The following is an 18,653-nucleotide window of genomic DNA, read 5'->3' as shown; positions in this document are numbered from 1 at the left end:
CTGCACCACTTAAATCATTGATTATACAAAACCCTCTTGTGGGGGTGATGGGGAAGGTCAGTGGTATCAGCATCCTTCTCCGAAATTCCCAGGCACAGAGGCACTCCTCTGCGTCATTAGGGTGACCACGAGCTTCAGGAGTGAGTGAGATTCTGTAGCTGAGTGCTCTGAGATAAATGAGATATTTATCCCTCAAAAGTCTGGTTAAAATTCCTTTGACTTTAATGAAGTAATTTTAAAGATCTTTATACTGTGTCATAGTACATAATTAGGTACTGAAACTTGATGCCTCATAATTTTACTGTACTTAAGTTTACGGTACTAATATTGATCATAAGTGATAAGTAAAAGTCGCTCAGTTGTGTCTGACTCCTTGCGACCCCATGGACTATACAGTCCATGGAATTCTCCAAGCCAGAATACTGGAGTGGGTAGCCTTTCCCTTTTCCAGGGAATCTTCCCAACCCAGGGCTCGAACCCAGGTCTCCCGCATCGCAGGCAGTTTCTTTACCAGCTGAACCGTTGGGAAGGCCCAATATTGATCATAATAATAGGTTACATCTGTGTAGCCCAATACTGCTTTATAAGCTTTTTACTTATCTAACTATTTATTAAAGTGATAGGAATTTGCAAAATACCTTAGAGCCCCGTGTCCCTTCCCAGCTTTCCTCGGTGGGCACAGCCCTCCAGTGACGTTGCCCAGCGTGGTGACTGGTGGCAGCACTTGATGTTCCAGGCCAGGCTCTGATGCACGTGCAAGTCAGCACACCTGTCCCCCTCGGGAATGTCTTTCAGAGGGACCCGCTCGTCGCGAGGCAGCTCTTCAGCAGCCTGTGCTCGGGGATCCTGAGGGAGTCAGGCGAGCGCAGGACTGCAGCTGAGGGGCGGGGCGCCGCCCAGAAGCTCCTGCAGGACTTCACACACTTCCTGGACACCAGCTTCTCCTTCTTCCCGCCCTTTGTGTCCTGCATCCAGGTGAGGTGGTCGGCACGCCTGTGTCTCAGTGGCTCTGCTGGTTTCCCATTTGCAGTGTGGGCTTAACACAGCAGCTGGACTCTGGTGGGGCCACTTCCTCCCAGGTGGCTCAGGGCAGCTTATTGATTCTTTTTGGCTGTGCTAGGTCTTCCCTGCCGTGTGGGCTCTTCTCTGGTTGTGCTGGCTGGGGGTGCTGGGGCCTGCTCTTTGTTGTGGTGCACGGGCTCCTCGTTGCTGTGGCTTCTCTTGTGTAGCTCAGGCTCTGGGGCACGGGCTTCAGTAGTCGTGGGTCCCGGGCTCTAGAGCACAGGCTCAGTAGTTTGGCACCTGGGCTTAGTTTCTCCACGGGATGTGGAATCTTTCCAGACCAGGGATTGAACCTGTGTCTCCTGCCTTGATAGGCAGATTCTTTACCGCTAAGCCACCAGGAAAGCCCCAGTTAATTTGTATTTTTTTTTAAATTTTATATATGACGGAATAATCTGAGATCCAACTTAATACAGAGTTGCTCTGACTGTGTGTCAGCTCGTCCCTCTACGGTTCTGGTCACACCTGCATGTCACGTGGCACCCAGCCCTGCTGTCACCTTCGGGGACACTGATGGAGTACGTGCCTACCTGTGCACTGGGTGGGGACCAGGCAACAGGGACACAGAACTACACTCGATGGGGGCAGGCGGAGAGCAGGCAGAGGTGGAAGGTCACGAGGGCATGGCATGTGATGCAGAAGTGGGTGGGGTGTAGGGCCTGGTGGGCAGATCATCAGGCCACCCCTTGCTGGGAGGTGAGGGGTGCTCTGCACCATTGCAGACACAGGGGACACAGGTGTCAGAGAAGGTTTCCACAGCAATGCAGTTCAAACAGAGGACTCGTGTAGATGTAACCACTAAGCATACTTATTAGGGGATTAAAAAATATTTTCTTTATACTCAAAACGTGGATAATTACAAAGCTCCTAGTAGAAAATCATCTGGATTCATGTCAGTATTTTTGTAATTAGTTACGTCCTTGGAATAATTTAAAAATTATGTTCTTTAATGCTGTTTATCAGTAGCTGTGGTTTGCAGACTGGGTAATAATTCCTTGAGATGAAGTATTTATTATGCCTACTTTGTTCTCTTCCATGCAGCATGAAACTGTTAATACAGTTTCTTTTTATGTACTCTACTTTTATTGGTTTATAATTTACATGTAGAATTTTTTCATTGGTTTTCTCCTGGCAATACCAAAGACAGGGCTTGAGAAGTTATATTGCATCAGCCAGTGTTTCAGAGTAAGTTTCTCTTCACATTGTATTCTGCAGTGATTTTTTTATATCTGAATTTCTAGTTTTGCAGTTTTGTCCACTGCTGTTTAGGGAAGTCTTGATAGGTAACTTATCGCCCTGCAGCTTGCCTTCGGGCCCGGAACTGGGGGAGCCACGTGGGAGGGATGCACGTGCAGACTTGGTCTGAGACTGTGTGTGAAGTGCTCCATGTCTTTCTCCCCTGACTGCTAACGCCAGAACTTAGTGTTTGGTAAAACGAGTTACTCCTGGTTGGAGACCCTCTCACTGAAGGACTGTGTGTCTGTGTCTTGCCAGGAGATCAGCTGCCAACACGCCGACCTGCTGAGCCTTGACCCGGCTCTGGTCAGTGGGGCCGGCCTGGCGGGCCTGCAGCAGCCCGGGGCCATCTGCCTGCTGGAGGAGGCGCTGTTGCGACTGGCACCCCAGGAGCCGCCTGCCAAGCGTGTGCGGGGGAGGCCCGGCCTGCCCCCCGACGTCGGCAGGTGGATGGAACTTGCCAAGTAAGCTCTGGGCCCCGATCCTGCTGTGGCCAAAGTGATGTGTCTAACACAGTTACTTTATCTGGGCAAGATACATCCTGTCTGAGACTTCTCTTACCTGAGGTTTATCATGAGAAACCCAGGGCCTAATTCTTAGACACTGGATTCTGAGGGCGCTGGATTAGGGTGAGACTGGACTTGCATTTTTCCTGTAGCACTGGTTTTGAGATATTCCCGATTCTGGGAAAAGTGTAAAAGAATGTCTCTGTCGTGTAGTCGCTCCTGTCCCTGTGCCTGTGAGAGGCGAGCAGTGGGTGCTGTGTCGCTGCTGAGAAGCCTCACAGCCTGGGTGTGGCCCGTCCCCTGGGGGATGACGTCCTGGGGCTGCTGCTCTGCCCACAGGCTGTTTCCACCCCGTCATGTCCTCCGTAGGCTTGGATGGTTGTGGCACCTTGTGTGGGCACGCTGAAGACAGGAAGAAGTCTCCAGGGAGGACGGAATGGACTTTTAGACACCTGAGCCTGTCTTCAAGTGGAAGGCTTGGCTGATGGGCCAACAAATTTGTGTTGACATCAAAGTCAAAACTCCAGCACATGTTCAGGCTCTCAGTAACATCAAGACAGCCATTGCATGTGGAGGACATGGCATCTGTAGGGCCAGAACTAGTTTGCCTGCTTCTGGGTTTTGGACCAGATTCCAGAAAGGTTACCACAGATAAATGTTTCATTTGTAAACCTATGATATTTTCAGATTTTACATTAAATGCACTTTAGAATGGGCTTCCCAAGGTGATGCTATTGGTAAAGCGCCACTAGTGGTTAATGGCAAAGAACCAGCCTACCAACGCAGGAGACATAAGAGATGCGGGTTTGATTCCTGGGTCGGGAAGATCCCCTGAAGGGGAGGGCATGGCAGCCCTCTCCGGTATTCTAGCCTGGAGAATCCCATGGACAGAGAAGCCTGGCGGGCTACAGTCCATGGGGTCACAGGAAGTCAGATGAAACTGCAGTGACTGAGCACACAGCCGTGTACTTGAGAATAACTCCTGCCTTCTGTATGGCTCAAGTATTAAAACTTACTGGTAACTTCAACATTTTTAGGATTTTATGTTTTAACAAATCAATATGACATCTTTTTTAGTTATAATTGTGGCATCTTGGTTTAATATCATTTCAAGAAAGACTTTAAAAATATTGGGTATTCACTGATTTGTCCTCTTTTTTTTTTTTAATCTGTTTCATAGACTGTACAGGTCAATCGGGGAGTATGACATCCTCCGTGGTATTTTCAGCAGTGAGATTGGAACAAAGCAGATCACACAGGACGCACTGTTAGCAGAAGCAAGAAGTAACTATTCTGAAGCTGCCAGGCTGTATAACGAGGTAGAGTTGATCTCCAGCAAGTGTGTCCATTGCTTTACCACTTTTGTTCTCTGGATGGAAACACTCAACTTTAGAATTTAGACCTTCAAATATTCATCTATATTCCTTAACTTTTACACAAAGATTACTACCAGAAAATGGTTTCATAATAATTGAATGTGAACTAGTTATTATTCTGTCTTTTACTCTTTTTAAGAAAATACTGAATCAAAGAGAAAGTGTTTTTTACCAAGTTATGAAATTGTAAAATGTCATTTCAGTATCTGGTATTGTTATATAGTTTCTGTTTGAGTAGATTATTTCCACTCTGCAAGTAAAACTTATAAAAAGGTAGATGAGAGCTGGTTTGGGGAAGTCCAGTTTTGCACGTCTTGTGTTGGGAGTTGTCCGTGACTGAGTGTGGATGTGTGGAAGGTCACACTTGCAGTTGAGGGCCTGTGGCCTGTGCGAGACATCTAAATGGTGAAACCTTCTGCAGTTTTCTATAAATGTCCTGTTTTCTAATTTTCATTCTAAGAACTTTTTAAGTAGTGAAGACTCTACAGTATTTATATCAAATTAAGGGCCATTTTCAGTTTTCAGCTTATTAATTGACTTTATAGTTAAGTTCCCCAAAGAAGTGGTTCTGTCCTAGCTGGGATTTTTAATATTCATTTGACAGTTAGGTTCCCTCAAGTTAACTCTCTTTTCCATTTTTTCTATACCTGTCATAAATCTGACAGTGATTATTCTTAGTGTGAATGTTACATGTATCCAATTTGGTAAAATAATCTTTGCAGGCCCTCAACACACAGGAGTGGGCAGATGGTGAGCCCACGGAAGCCGAGAAGGACTTCTGGGAACTTGCATCCCTTGACTGCTACAACCAGCTGGCCGAGTGGAAGTCGCTGGAGTACTGCTCCACAGCTAGCGCTGATGGCGAGGGCACCCCGGACCTGAGCAAGATGTGGAGCGAGCCCTTCTATCAGGTGCGGGGCCATCTATGAGGTCACCCAGTTAGATGTCCTCGATAGTCAAGTGCTCTCTCATTAATGAGAGTGAAGTTGCTCAGTCGTGTCTGACTCTTTTGCAACCCCATGGACTGTAGCCTCTCAGGTTCCACCATCCATGGGATTTTCCAGGCAAGAATACTGGAGTGGGTTGCCATTTCCTTCTCCAGGAGATCTTCCCGACTCAGGGTTTGAATCTGGGTCTCCTGCATTGTAGGCAGATGCTTTACCATCTGAGCCACCAGGGAAGTCTAATTAATGAAGGTGTTTAAAACTTTTCAGAAACAGGAAAGTGGTTGTAAAGCATTAGACTGTTTAAATAACTTGACTCCCCCAAACTCCATAATATCGTTAAACCACTGTACTTCCCTCATAGCTCAGTTGGTAGAGAATCTGCCTGCAATCCAGGAGACCCCGGTTAAATTCCTGGGTTGAGAAGATCCGCTAGAGAAGGGATAGGCTACCCACTCCAGTATTCTTAGGCTCACCTTGTGGCTCAGCTGGTAAAGAATCCGCCTGCAGTGCGGGAGACCTGGGTTGAATCCCTGGGTTGGGAAGATTCCCTGGAGAAGGGAAAGGCTACCTACTCCAGTATTCTGGCCTGGAGAATTCCATGGACTGTATAGGCCATGGGGTCGCAAAGAGTCGGACATGACTGAGCGATTTTCGCTTACTCACTCACTGTGCTCTTAGCTAATGCTTTCAAAATAAGCAGATGCCTTTACAAAGGAATGTTAGCCTCCCTGGTGTGACCATAGGGAGAGTGTTTCCTATTGTGTCTGCACTGCACATGGGCCTCACTGGGCCGGTCTGGCACCCATCTGCACCGCTGCCCTCGCCCGGCCTGCAGGTCCTCACTTGGTACTGAACGTCCGGTTCTCTTTCAGCTACAAGTAGTTTCCGTTTTCTATAGAACGTGTTCCTGTATGTTTTGTGGTTATAAAATGAGCAATTGTAGATGAACTTGCTTGAAAGATTGTGGCCTTAGGTTTGAAACATTAAGCGCCATCATTTGAACCAGTGAAGTGACGCCACAGATGCATGGTGACGCCATCTCGGGATGTCACATCCATTCTCGCTCTGCAGGAGACCTGCCTGCCGTACATGGTGCGCAGCAAGCTGAAGCTGCTGCTGCGCGGGGAGGGCGACCAGGCACTGCTGACCTTTGTGGACGAGGCACTGACCTCGGAGCTGCGGAAGGCCCTGCTCGAGCTCCGCTACAGCCAGGAGCTGAGTCTCCTGTACCTCCTGCAGGACGACATTGACAGGGCCAAGTATTACATCCAGAACTGCATCCAGATGTTCATGCAGGTAACCTGGGCCGGCCCGCCGGGGCTGCGCTATTCCTGTGAGCTTGGGTCGACATGGGCAGTTCTCTGGCCACTTAACCCTGATTCCCTCCACACCAGCCAATGGCCTGGAGCCTTTTAGTGCCTGTTTCTGATTTAGAAAGTTCCTTTTGTTTTCCCTTGGGGTTTTCTTTCTTTCCCTGGACAAGTACCTGAGAGCAGGCCCCACCCCCAGGCATCTGGGTGGGAGGTGGTCATGCAGGAGGGTCTTGCGGCCCCACCAGCCGGAGTCTGTCCTGCCTCTGAGGTTGGCCGTTACGTTGTTAAAGCCGATTCTTGTGTAGAGTCCCTGAATGTTTATTATTGCTGAACATAGACATTCACTGTCTTTATTCTAGTTTTTACACATGCTTAGGGTTGAGTAGCAGTCCACTCGAGGAAGGTTATGGAAAGAAGAAGGTTGGCTTCTATAGTTGGCAGTTCTGTATTATAGGATATTGTGATTTTTAAGAATTGGTGGGGAATGGAGGCAGCAGCACCTGATTGTATTGCTCTTATTGATTTTGTTGAACCAAAATGTGACTGAAAACCAAAATTAAAAAAAAAAATTAGACCGTTTAATTGCTCCTGTGACCAGAGACATCTCGTGTAACTGATCTGTTTACAGAGTGGTTACTGTTTCATGTTTAGACTGTGTTAAAATCTGAAGCAGTACATTGACCTGTAACCAATGCTAAATAACTTTTCCAGAACTATTCCAGTATTGATGTCCTCTTACACAGAAGTAGACTCACCAAATTGCAATCTGTACAGACTTTCATAGAAATTCAGGAGTTCATCAGCTTTATTAGCAAACAAGGTAACTTTTTATTTATATGTATCTTTTTTCCTTCCATAATTAGGAAGAGTTTTGGCATCTGATTGATTTTTTTGTTTTTGTTTTGCTTGGTAATAGTACATGTTTCTTAATGTATGGGTTAGAAATTGTCTTGAGTTTACTCCATGAATGTGTATTTTGAGATTGTTGAAATAAGTGTTTAAAATAGTCCGGTGCTCTTCTGGGCACTTAAGAAGCTTCCAAGGAGCAGACGCTGTGGTCCCCACAGAGCAGAGCAGCCAGGACCCCCATGAAAAATTGGGGTGATAGAATCTGCTGGTAGGACTTGAGTTGGCTATGGTAGGAAGAGAGGGGTTCTCAGAGGGCCAGTCTGAGCCTGGGGTACTGGCGTGACTGTCCTGGGTGAGGTGAGGCCCAGGTGGCTGTGCCCAAACCGAAGGCCTTTCTGCTACTGCTGAGTGGGCTTAATCCTGATGCCGATGGAAGGTCCCCCAGAGTCAGAAGTAACTTCTTGTTTTGAATTCAAATTTCATTTCTTGAAAGACTTCTTAGAGTACTGATAAAAGTTGGTGTTCAGAACTATCTACCTGACTGTTCTCTGTTTTAAATTTAGAGAATGGTTTTTCAAGTATGTATTACTAGTGGCGTATCATTCTAGGAGCTGTGTTAGTTTCTTTTCTCTGTATTTTACCCAGTTTTATAATAGCCTATGAGATGTAGGCTCTAAAACTAATATCATGGCACCTGATGACTGATGCTGAAGCTGGAATACTATGGCCAGGCGATATGAAGAACTTACTCATTAGAAAAGACCCTGATGCTGGGAAAGACTGAAGGCAGGAGAAGAAGGGTATGATAGAGGATGAGATGGTTGGTGCATTGATGACTTGATGCGCATGAGTTTGAGCAAACTCTGGGAGTTGGTGGTGGACAGCGAAGCCTGGTGTGCTACAGTCCATGGGGTTGCAGAGTTGGACATGACTGAGCAACTAAACTGAACTAAACTGATCAGGTTTTGTATTTATTATGTCAGCAAATCTGGAAGACCCAGCAGTGGCCACAGGACTGGAAAAGGTCAATCCTCATCCCAATTCTCAAGAAGGGTAGTCCTAAAGAATGCTGTAACCATCAGACAATTGTACTCATCTCCCATGCTAGTAAGATCATGCTTATAATCTTACAGCCTAGGCTTCAGCATTATTCAGACCAAGAACTTCCAGGTATCTAAGCTGGTTTTAGAGAAGGAAGAAGAACTAGAGATCAAATTGCCAACATTCACTGGATTATAGAGAAAACCATCTCTCTCTGTCTCATTGACAATGCTAAAGTCTTTGACTGTGTGGATCATGACAAACTATGGAAAGCTCTTAGTTGGGAATACCAGATTATCTTACCTGTCTCCTGAGAAACCTGTGTGCGGGTCAAGAAGAAACAGAGCCCTGCTTGGAGCAACTGATTCATTCACGATCGAGAAAGCATTGTGACAGGGATATCTGCCGTCACCCTGTTTGTTTAACCTATACCCTGAGCACATCATGAGAAATGCCAGCCTGGATGAGTTACAAGCTAGAATCAAGATAGGCGGGAGAAACAACCACCACCTCAGATATGCAGATACCAGTCTAATGGCAGAAAGTGAAGGGGGAGCTAAAGAACCTCTCGATGAGGGTAAAGGAGGAAAGTGAAAGAGCTGGCTTAAGACTGTTAAGGAAGCTAAGATCATGGCCTCTGGCCCCATACTTCATGGCAAATAGAAGGGAAGAGGTGGAAGTAGTGACAGATTTCCTCTTCTTGGCTCCAAAATCACTGCAGACGGTGACTGCAGCCGTGAAATCAGAAGATGCTTGCTTCTTGGCAGGAAAGCAATGACAAACGTAGATGATGTGTTGAAAAGCAGAGACAAAAGTCCGCTATGGTTTTCCCAGTGGTCACGTACGGTTGTGAGAACTGGACTGTTAAAGAAGGCAGAACATCAGAGAATTCATGTCTTTGAACTGTGGTGCTGGAGAAGACTTCTGAAAGTCCTTTGGACAGCAAGGAGATCAAACCAGTCAATTTTAAGGGAAATCAACTCTGAACTGGAAGAACTGATACTCAAACTGAAGCTCCAGTATTTTGGTCATCTGATGTGCACAGATGACTCATTGGAGAAGTCCCTGATGCTGGGAAAGATTGAGGGTAGAAGGAGAAGAGGGTGTCAGAGGATGAAATGGCTGGACAGCCTCACTGAAGTGGTGAACATGAACCTGGGTAAACTCTGAGAGATACTGAGGGACTGAACAACAAATGAGACTTAGATTCTTTTTCCTCATTTTATAGGGCATTAGAGATTAAGTAACTTGCCTGAACAAGGTAAGCACTGCTTTCTCACCATAGAAAGAAAAGCAAAGCTTTAAACGTTGTTATTGTTGTTCAGTTGCCCAGTTGTGTCTGACTCTTTGTGACCCCGTGGACTACAGCATGCCAGTCTTCCCTGTCCTTTACCATCTCCTGGAGCTTGCTCAAACTCATGACCATTGAGTCGGTGATGCCATCCAACCATCTGTCGTCCCTTTCTCCTCCTGCCTTCAATCTTTCCTAGCATCAGGGTCTCTTCTTACAAGGTAGTTCTTCCAATCAGGTGGCCAAAGTATTGAAGCTTCAGCAACAGTCCTTCCAATGAATATTCAGGACTGATTTCCTTTAGGATTGACTGGTTTGATCTCCTTGCAGTCCAAGGGCCTCTCAAGAGTCTTCTCCAACACCACAGTTCAAAAGCATCATTTCTTCAGCACTCAGTCGTCTTTATGGCCCAACTCTCACATCCATATATGACTACTGGAAGAACCATAGCTTTGACTAGAAGGACCTTTGTCAGTAATGTCTCTGCTTTTTACTATGCTGTCTAGGTTGGTCATAGCTTTCTTCCAAGGAGCAAGCGTCTTTTAATTTCATGGCTGCAGTCACCATCTGCAGTGATTTTGGAGCCCCCCCAAAATAAAGTCTGTCACTATCTATTTGCAATGAAGTGATGGGACCAGACGCCATGATCTTTAGTTTTTGAACGTTGAATTTTCAAACCTTGATGGCATCATCCTTTAGGGATTTGAATGGTTCTGCTGGAATTTCATTAACAGCAGCTTTATTAAAAGCAGTGCTTCTTAAGGCCAACTTGACTTCGCACTCCAGAATATCTGGCTCTGGATGACTAGCCACACCATCATAGTAATCTGGTTCATTAAGATCTTTTTTATACAGTTCTTCCATGCATTCATTCCATCTCTTCTCGATCTCTTCAGCATCTACTAGGTCTCTACCATTTTTATCCTTTATTGTGCCCATTTTGGGGCGGAATGTTCCCTTGATGTTTCCAGTTTTCCTGAAGAGATCGCTAGTCTTTCCCCTTTTGTTGTTTTCTTTGATTATTAAGCACTGTTCATTGAAGACGGCCTTCTTGACTATTATAGCTGTATTTTGGAACTCTGCATTTAATTTGATGTACCTTCCCATCTGTCCCTTGCTTTTCGCTTCTCTTTGTTCTTATGCTATTTGTAAAGCCTCCTCAGATAACCCCTTTGCCTTCTTGCTTTCCTTTTTCTTTGCAATGGTGTTATTTGTCGCCTTTTGTGGTGTGTTGCGGCCTCTGTCCCTAGTTCTTTAGGCACACTGTTAACTCAATCTAGTCCCTTGAATCTATTTGTTACCTCTATTGCGAATTCATATGGGATTTGATTTAAGTCATACCTGGTTGTCCTATTGTTTTTCCAGTGTGGTGGTGTTTTTTTTTTTTTTTAGTTTAAGCCTGAATTTTGCTATGAGAATTTGATGATCTGAGCCACAGTCAGCTGCTGGTATTGTTTTTGCTGATGTATACAGCTTTTCCATTTTTGGCTATAAAGAAACACGTTGGTTTCGGTGTTGACCATTTGGTGATGTGCCTGTGTAAAGTCACCTCTTATATTGTTGAAAAAGGTTATTTGCTATGACTAGTGCATTCTCTTTAAATATTGGTGTTGTGGGATTTAGAAGCCCTTGAGCCAGGCTCTTTGGGGCTTTTGTCATGGCGACCTCATGTGCACACCAGGTCTGGGTTGGTGGCTAATCCTCCAGCAACGGACAAGTCTCCCCCTCCTCTGGGCACTCCCATGAGTGGCATGAGCAGATTCAGTTGTCCTGCAATGACTTATATTAGATTTTATAAACAATAAAATTGGTTGCAACCCTGTGAATAGCTTGTCAGTTTTCAGTGCTTTTTAGATTTCGGGATTGTGAGTGGAGCGTTGTGACTGTGGACCTGTGGTGAATGTAAAAATTGCGTGTGTTTATTTCCTCCTCTTTCCTTGATGGCCTGAAGACATTAAGTTTTCATGCCAGAATATATTAAACATGGTAACTTTGTGCTCCTGTTGTGAACAAGAGGGCCAAGTGTTATAATTTGCACAAGGAATCTGAACTAAGTTTCTGTTTACAGATGGCAGCTCACTTGGTAAGGTGGTCTGATCATTGGGCTGTGGCCACACTCACACTATAATGTCATTTTTAGGTAATTTATCATCTCAAGTTCCCCTGAAGAGACTTGTGAAAACCTGGACAAATCGATACCCTGATGCTAAAATGGACCCAATGAACATCTGGGATGACATCATCACGAATCGGTGAGATGTAATCCCCCAAGTTGATGTGGTCTTTTTTCTGAAGTTTCCAGAATTGTTTTTCTCCCAAACTGTGGTTGAGCAGTGTGGAGTCTGAGCCTTGCGTGCGCCCGTTTCCACTGAGGTTGTCCCGTCAGCAGCCTCCCTGCCTGTGTGCGATCATGTCCCCTGTCCGTCCTGTGCTGGGTGGTGAGCTGTGGATGTGCTTGTAGGTGAGAGAAGGCAGGGCAGCCCCTCTGCTCCTGGCTCAGGGCTGCCTGATAGGGAGTGACACCCCGAATTCTCAGCCCTGTTATGCACCATATGCCTCACTTCACCAGGTCTGAGGCTCTCTGCCTCCCTTGAAACAGCTCTTGGTGGTCCACAGGCAGATACTTGCCACACGTATCCGTGGGAGGAGCAGGGCCAGAGAGGCTATGAGTTGTTTTATGCAGAAACGCAGTCAGCAGGACCGAAGGACTGTGACCCTTACAATTCTTCTTCCTGTCATTGGACCCTGTTTCCTCTGGTACTACAGCTTTTCAAAGGTTCACTTTTAATACTTTTTGTTTTTCAAACTTTTTCACTTTTTATTTTGAGACAATTCTTTTCTATAAAAAAATAACAAGAAAAGTGGCACTCCTCTGTGTGCCTTTTTCTCAGATTCATGGTTTTCTAAAACATTTTAAATAGATTGTATATTAGCCTTTTTTTCTTTCTCTCCACATATATATACTAATTTTTGGAACCATTTGAGGATAAGCTGCACACATCTATTTCTTTACCTCTTTGTTTATCAGTGTACCTTTCCTAAGAAAAAGAGTATTTTCTTAGAACCACAGTATGATAGTAACTTCTCTGTTTTCACTTTAATGTACAGCCTCAATTTCAGTTTTGTCATTTCTCCCATTAATGTCCTGTAAAGCATTCTGGCCTTTAAGACAGGACGCAGCAGCATCGTATATGCATTTATTTAGCTGATATGTCTTCTTGGTTTTCTGAACCTGGGACAGCTCTTCAGCTGTCTCTCAGGACACTGATGCTCTGGAGGTGTTTTCCATAGTTTGGGTTTAGCTTATGTCGTCACGACTGTCCAGGTGAGATGCCCGTGGTGGGAATGCCACTGAAGCAGAGTGTGCATCCTGCGGCATCCCTCCTAGAAGCACAGAGTGTCCCCTGCCCTTCCTTTCCTGGGGGCAGTGGTGTTGGCTGTCTGGTTAAAGCAGTGTCTGGCCTTTCCGGGTGTCAGGCCTATATTCTCCTCTCCCCAAACGGATGACAGGGGAGGTGCTCTGCGACACGCCAGTCCTGCTCGATGAGGCTGCCTCCTCCACACTGTGTCTGGATGACTTTGGACAAAGCAGCCTTGGCAGCGCTGTCCAGTGACCATCGTCTCCCCCCGCCAATGTGCCTGTATTTGTCTGCATCTCGTAGGAAGCCCTCCTTCTCCCCCATCTGTTTATCTACTCATTTACTTAAATTTTAATTATTAATATATAATCATGGAATCAAATTTTATTTATGGAATATAATCCGTTACTGTTCTTATTTATTTCATGTTCAGAATGTCTCAGGTTTGGTTAGTGGGAGACCTTTCGATCTGGTATTCCAGGCTCATCTTGCAAAATTATCCTCTTGTATTTTCTTCTAGAAATGTTATGGTTTCATTTTTTATGTCTAGGCCTGTGATCCAGTGGAAGATGATCCTGTAGATGGTGTGAGGCAGGGGTACAAGTGCACTTTTTCCGTGTGGATATCTGGTTGTGTAGTCCCATTTGTTCAAAAATCCTAACTTTTTTTTCGTTGAATTGCCTTGGCACCTTTTTTGAAAATCAGTGGGCATTATATTTGTGGGTCTTTTTTTGAATTCTCTGTTCTGTTTCTCGATTTTTACGCTTATCTTTTCACAATATCAAGCTGTATTCATTACTGATGCTTTATATTAAGTCTTGAATCAGATAGGGTGAGTCCTCCAACTTTGTTTTCCTTAATGAAAATTGCTTTGTTTCTGTTAGGATACTTATATTTATATATATGTTTTAGAATCTGTTTATCAGTTTCTACCAAAAAAAAAAAGAAAAACAGAGTTTGGTTGGACTTTTGTTGACTATAGATCAGTTTGGGAAATTGCTGTCTTAATAGCATAGAGTTCTCTAGTTCAGGAATGTAATATGTCTGTTTGTTTACTTAGGTCTTCTTTAATTTCAAAGATTTGTATTTTTTCAGTATGGAAATCTTAGATGTCTTTTGTTAGATTTGTTTCTAAGTATGTGTTGTTTTTTCAGCACTCTTGTAAATGGATTTTTTTTTTCATTCTATTGGTATTTTCCAATTATTTGCTGCTCATATACTGATTTTCTGAAAGTTTTTTTTAATAATGAAGAGGTATTGAATTTTGTCATATGCCTTTTCTTTGCATCATTTAATTGATCATATTTTTCTCTCTTTTTCATGTATGTATCTGTTAGGTCCGTATTGTCTATAGTATTGTTCAAATCTGCTATTTCTGTATAGTTTTTCAGTCTGGATGATCTATCCATTGTTAGTGGTAGAATATTAAAGTCCCAACAATAGCTCGATTACTGTTTATTTCTCCTTTTAGTTCCATTACTGTTTGCTTTATAGGTGTTTCGATGTGGGGTGCATAAATATTTGTAATCATTCTGTTTTCTTGACAGAGTGGTAGTTGGCCCCTTTATCCTCATGTAATGACCTTCCTTGTATCTTTTTACTGCTGTTAGCTTAGTTTGCTCTGATAGAGTAGAGCTTCCCCTGCTCTTTGGGGTTACCATTTACTTGAATATCTTTCTCTCCCTTTACTCTGTCAGTGTGTCTCAGAGCAAAGGTGAGTCTGTAGTAGACATCATATTGTTGGTTCTGTTTTGTCTTCTGACTGTGTCATGTGGCTTGTGGGATCCCAGTTCCCTGTCCAGAGATGGACCTTGGGCCAGGACAATGTAGGTGCCGAATCCTAACCACTAGACCTTGAGAGTTCTCCCTGGATCTTACTTTTATCCATTCAGACATTCTGTGTCTTTTGCTTGAAGAATCTAACCTGTTTACATTTGAAACCATTATTGATGGGTAAGGACTTACTGTTCCCATTTTGTTAATTGCTCTCTGACAGTTTTGTGGGTCCATGACCCCTTTTTGCTTTCCCTGTTCTTTCTTGCGTGATTTGATGACTTTTTGTCTACTGGGTTTTGACTTCTTTATTACATCTTTTGTGTGGCTACTACAAGCTTTCCTTTGTGTCTAGCATATGGCTTACATAAACTATCTTGTAAAAGGATTCTCTGTGCTGCCTGGATTTTCTGATCAGGCTTCCTGGGTGGTTGGAACAAGGTTCTGTGCTCAGCAATAAGATGGGGTACTGTTGAAGGGTGGGGACGACAGAAAGATTGGCCCAAAGGCCAGTACAACTTATCATTTGGGGACCCAGATCAGGTGGGACTGCACACCAATTCCCTGGCCAGACAGGGCGGGAGAGACACTGGCCAAGCTGTCTGCTGCAGGACTGCTGTGTGCTGTGCTGTGGGTGGGCCCCACAACCCACATGTTCTTGTGAGGCTCCCTGGGTAGCTGAGCTGAAGGCTCTTCCACAGGTCAGTTTCCCGGTCCATGCGGGGACACCACGTAGGCCCCTCAGCTGACAGGACTCTTGTTTGGGAACCAGATGCAGCAGAACCATGAGCCAAGCTACATGGCTCTGTGGCCAAGCCACTGTCCTGGCTCTGTCCACAGGCAGGGCCTCCCGCTGGGCCTTCCCATGCTGCTGTGAGCAGGGTCATGGTAGGCTGTGCAGGTCCCCGAGCTCCAGTTAGGCTTCTCAGTAGGGTGGCTGGGGCTGTGAATTAGCTTCTCTGCCCAGGCAGAGGACAGAACACACTCCAGGACTGACGACGCTCATTGTTTGGGTCCTGAATCAGGCAAACCTGCACCCTGCCCAGCTCCCTAGTCAGACTAGGCCAGCATCTCGGCTCAGGTGCATAAAGCCACTGGTTAGGATTTCTGTTCAGCCACCACTGGGAGCAGGGCCCTGCCTGCCTGGATCTATTGCTGGTTGCTGTAATCCCCTCAGCTTTTCTGTCATGGTCTGAGCCCTGAGACCCCTAGGAGGTGAGACCCGCAGCCCTGGGAGCAGGCATCCCCCCAGTCTCTGGGGTACACTGTTGTGTTGAGGGATTTTTCCAGAGGTGTCTTGTCTGTGAATGTTGTTTGGTTTTCCTGTGAGGGGACCAAGGTCAAGAATGACCTGTGTCACCATCCGGATAATATTGCTCGTCTTTGCTGTGTTTTTGGTGTAATACACTGCTTTTGATTCTGAAGCAGATGGTGCATTTGAAGGTAAACCTGTGTGGTTATGGTGATCTCTTTTCCAATCTCTTCCATATTCTTGGTTTGCTAACATCTTGTTAAGAATTTTTTCTGTTTGTATTCAAGTGGGAACTGGTCTGTAATGTCTCCCTTTTTTGTAATGTCTTTGTTAGGTTTTGATGTTAGGGTTATGCTGGCCTCATAAAATGAGTTAGGACAAGTACCCTTCTTTGTTTTTTGAAAACAGTTTGTGTAAGATACTTCTTTTTTCTTAAATATTTGATACAGTTCATCAGTGAAACTGTATATACCTGGAGGTTTCCTGTGGGGCAGATTTTTGATAATATATTAATTACTTTAATAATGTAGGGCTGGGACCTCTGCGGTGGCCCAGCAGTGAGGGCTTCGTGCTCCCAGTGCAGGGGGCCGGAATCATTCCCTGATGGGGGAAGTAGGTACCACCTGGTGCAGCTAAGACCCAGCACAGCCAAATAAATAAATACTGGGGAAAAAACTCACCTTTTTGAAAAAAGATATATAGGACTATTTAAATTTAAATTTTCTATTTCTTTCCATAACAATTTTATTAAATTGTATTTTTCCATTTCATGTCAAATTGTTGGCATAAAGTTGCTCATATTATACTCTAATGTTATTATTTATGATATCTGTAGTGGGAGATCCTTATTCAGTCCTGATACTGACGATTTGTGTTTCCTTTTTTTTCTTCATCGGTTTCTCAATTTTAGGTGTCTGTCAATTCTGCTGATTTTCTCAAAGGATCTGCTTTGCTGATTTTATCATCAATCTGTTTTCTATTTCATTTATTTTCTGGTTTCATCTTTAGTATTTTTTTCTGTGTTCTTTAGATTTAGCTTTTCCTTTTTCAGTTTCTTAAGGTGTAAACTTTGATCATTGACTTTATGCTTTTTTCTTCAGTACATTTAAAGTTATAATGTTCCTCTAATCACTGCTTCAGCTGCACACTGCAGATTTTAGTATGTTGGTTTTATATTTTTATATTATCTTGTAGTTCAAAATATTTTCTCATTCTTCTGTAATTTCTTTTTTGATCCATAAAATAGTTGTAAGTGAGTTTCTGTATCTTACAGATTTCTGAATTAATTCCTTGTGGTTATAAACATGCTGTATGGTTTTGGTCTCTTTAAATTTATTGAGACTTGATCTATGGCCAAGCACATGGTCTATTTTAGTAAATATACTTGTATACTTGAAAACCCAGTGTATTCTACAGTTCTTGGAGATAATGTATATAATTTTCAGTTAGATCAAGGTGGTCAATTGTGTTCTTCAGATCTTCCATGTCTTTAGTGATTTTTTGGTGTGTCACTGAAATACAATCACAGGAACCAAATCAAATGTGTATAAAATTGGCCATATGTGTAACACAGCTACTGAGAACAGTGGTTAGAACCTGCCTACCGCTTGACACTGTCTGACTTTGGGAGGAGGACCTTAGATTTGGAGACAGAAGAGAAAAATGGTTTTGACCCAACACCAGATGTGCTATCCCTTCATTAAGAAGGCAGGTTGTGAGTGTAAATACTATACTTTGTGGAGGTGGAGGCAACAGATGATATCTGGAAAGTTTAAGTATCCTCAGTGATCTTCAGAGGATCGTCAGAGTTGGTTAATAAAAATGGAGATTAAGTCCAGTTCCGAGAGTGTAAGATTAACCGTCTAAAAAATGAGCAAGATTTCAGTAAGCGTAGAATTTCTGTCTAAATGCTATCCAGTAGCTTCCTGTGTGTCAGAGATTCCTTTCACAAGTCCGGCATTAACTCTTACTTTTCTTTGTTTCATGCAGATGTTTCTTTCTCAGCAAAATAGAGGAGAAGCTCTGTCTCCTTCCAGACAGTGAAGGTGCGAGTGAGGACTGGGCTGAGATGGATGTGCAGGCTCAGGAAGAAGACACACAGACCCTGATCACGAGCTGCAGCTTCTCCATGAGGATGCAGATGGCCGAGAGCGCAAGGAAGCAGGTGGGCACCAGGGCCACAGACTCGAACCGGCGGTCTCTAAGCTGAGCTCCTCTTTAAAAACTGATGCTTAGAGGTGATGGAGTTGTTAGTATTTCTTTTCTTTATAAGAAAGTAAGCTTGAAGAAAAATTAAAGTTTTCCAGAAAGCATCTAAAGTTTATTATTTACTTGTCATTTCAAAATGATTATTTTCTGTTACTTATAAAGAAAATAGACCTAACATCAGGTTTTCTCTTGTTTAACAAAGTAGTGAGTGCTTGCCAGTTTGTTACAAATTGTATTTAAGTTTCAAATTGTATTTTCAGATTGTGAAAAGTCTGTCCTTTGATAATAAGATCCTTAATTGATACAAGTGTGCTTTGTTTAAAAGTGGCATATTAACATTTTAAGTATTAAATTTTTCATGTAATCATATTTAACTATACTAGAGGAACTTTCTGTTTTAATGACCCTATGTTGATTTGCTGTTATAAAGCAAAGAATAT

The 18,653-nt window shown here is 43.9% G+C and overlaps 1 protein-coding gene across 2 annotated transcripts in view; it reads left to right on the top strand.

Annotated features, from left to right (window-relative positions):
* The window catches only part of PRKDC (protein kinase, DNA-activated, catalytic subunit), a 129,835-nt gene that overhangs the window by 88,252 nt on the left and 22,930 nt on the right, over positions 1–18,653 (top strand). For both annotated transcript variants that reach the window (XM_069599970.1, XM_069599971.1), the window contains exons 62-69: positions 796–975; positions 2,557–2,762; positions 3,985–4,123; positions 4,903–5,091; positions 6,199–6,423; positions 7,152–7,260; positions 11,762–11,873; positions 17,995–18,169. In XM_069599970.1, coding sequence (XP_069456071.1) covers positions 796–975; positions 2,557–2,762; positions 3,985–4,123; positions 4,903–5,091; positions 6,199–6,423; positions 7,152–7,260; positions 11,762–11,873; positions 17,995–18,169 — 1,335 coding nt within the window. The remainder of the gene's footprint in view (positions 1–795; positions 976–2,556; positions 2,763–3,984; positions 4,124–4,902; positions 5,092–6,198; positions 6,424–7,151; positions 7,261–11,761; positions 11,874–17,994; positions 18,170–18,653) is intronic.

This window comes from Ovis canadensis, chromosome 9, assembly GCF_042477335.2.
Source record: "Ovis canadensis isolate MfBH-ARS-UI-01 breed Bighorn chromosome 9, ARS-UI_OviCan_v2, whole genome shotgun sequence".
Classification (NCBI taxonomy): Eukaryota; Metazoa; Chordata; class Mammalia; order Artiodactyla; family Bovidae; genus Ovis; species Ovis canadensis.
This window is presented reverse-complemented; position numbering and strand designations above follow the sequence as displayed.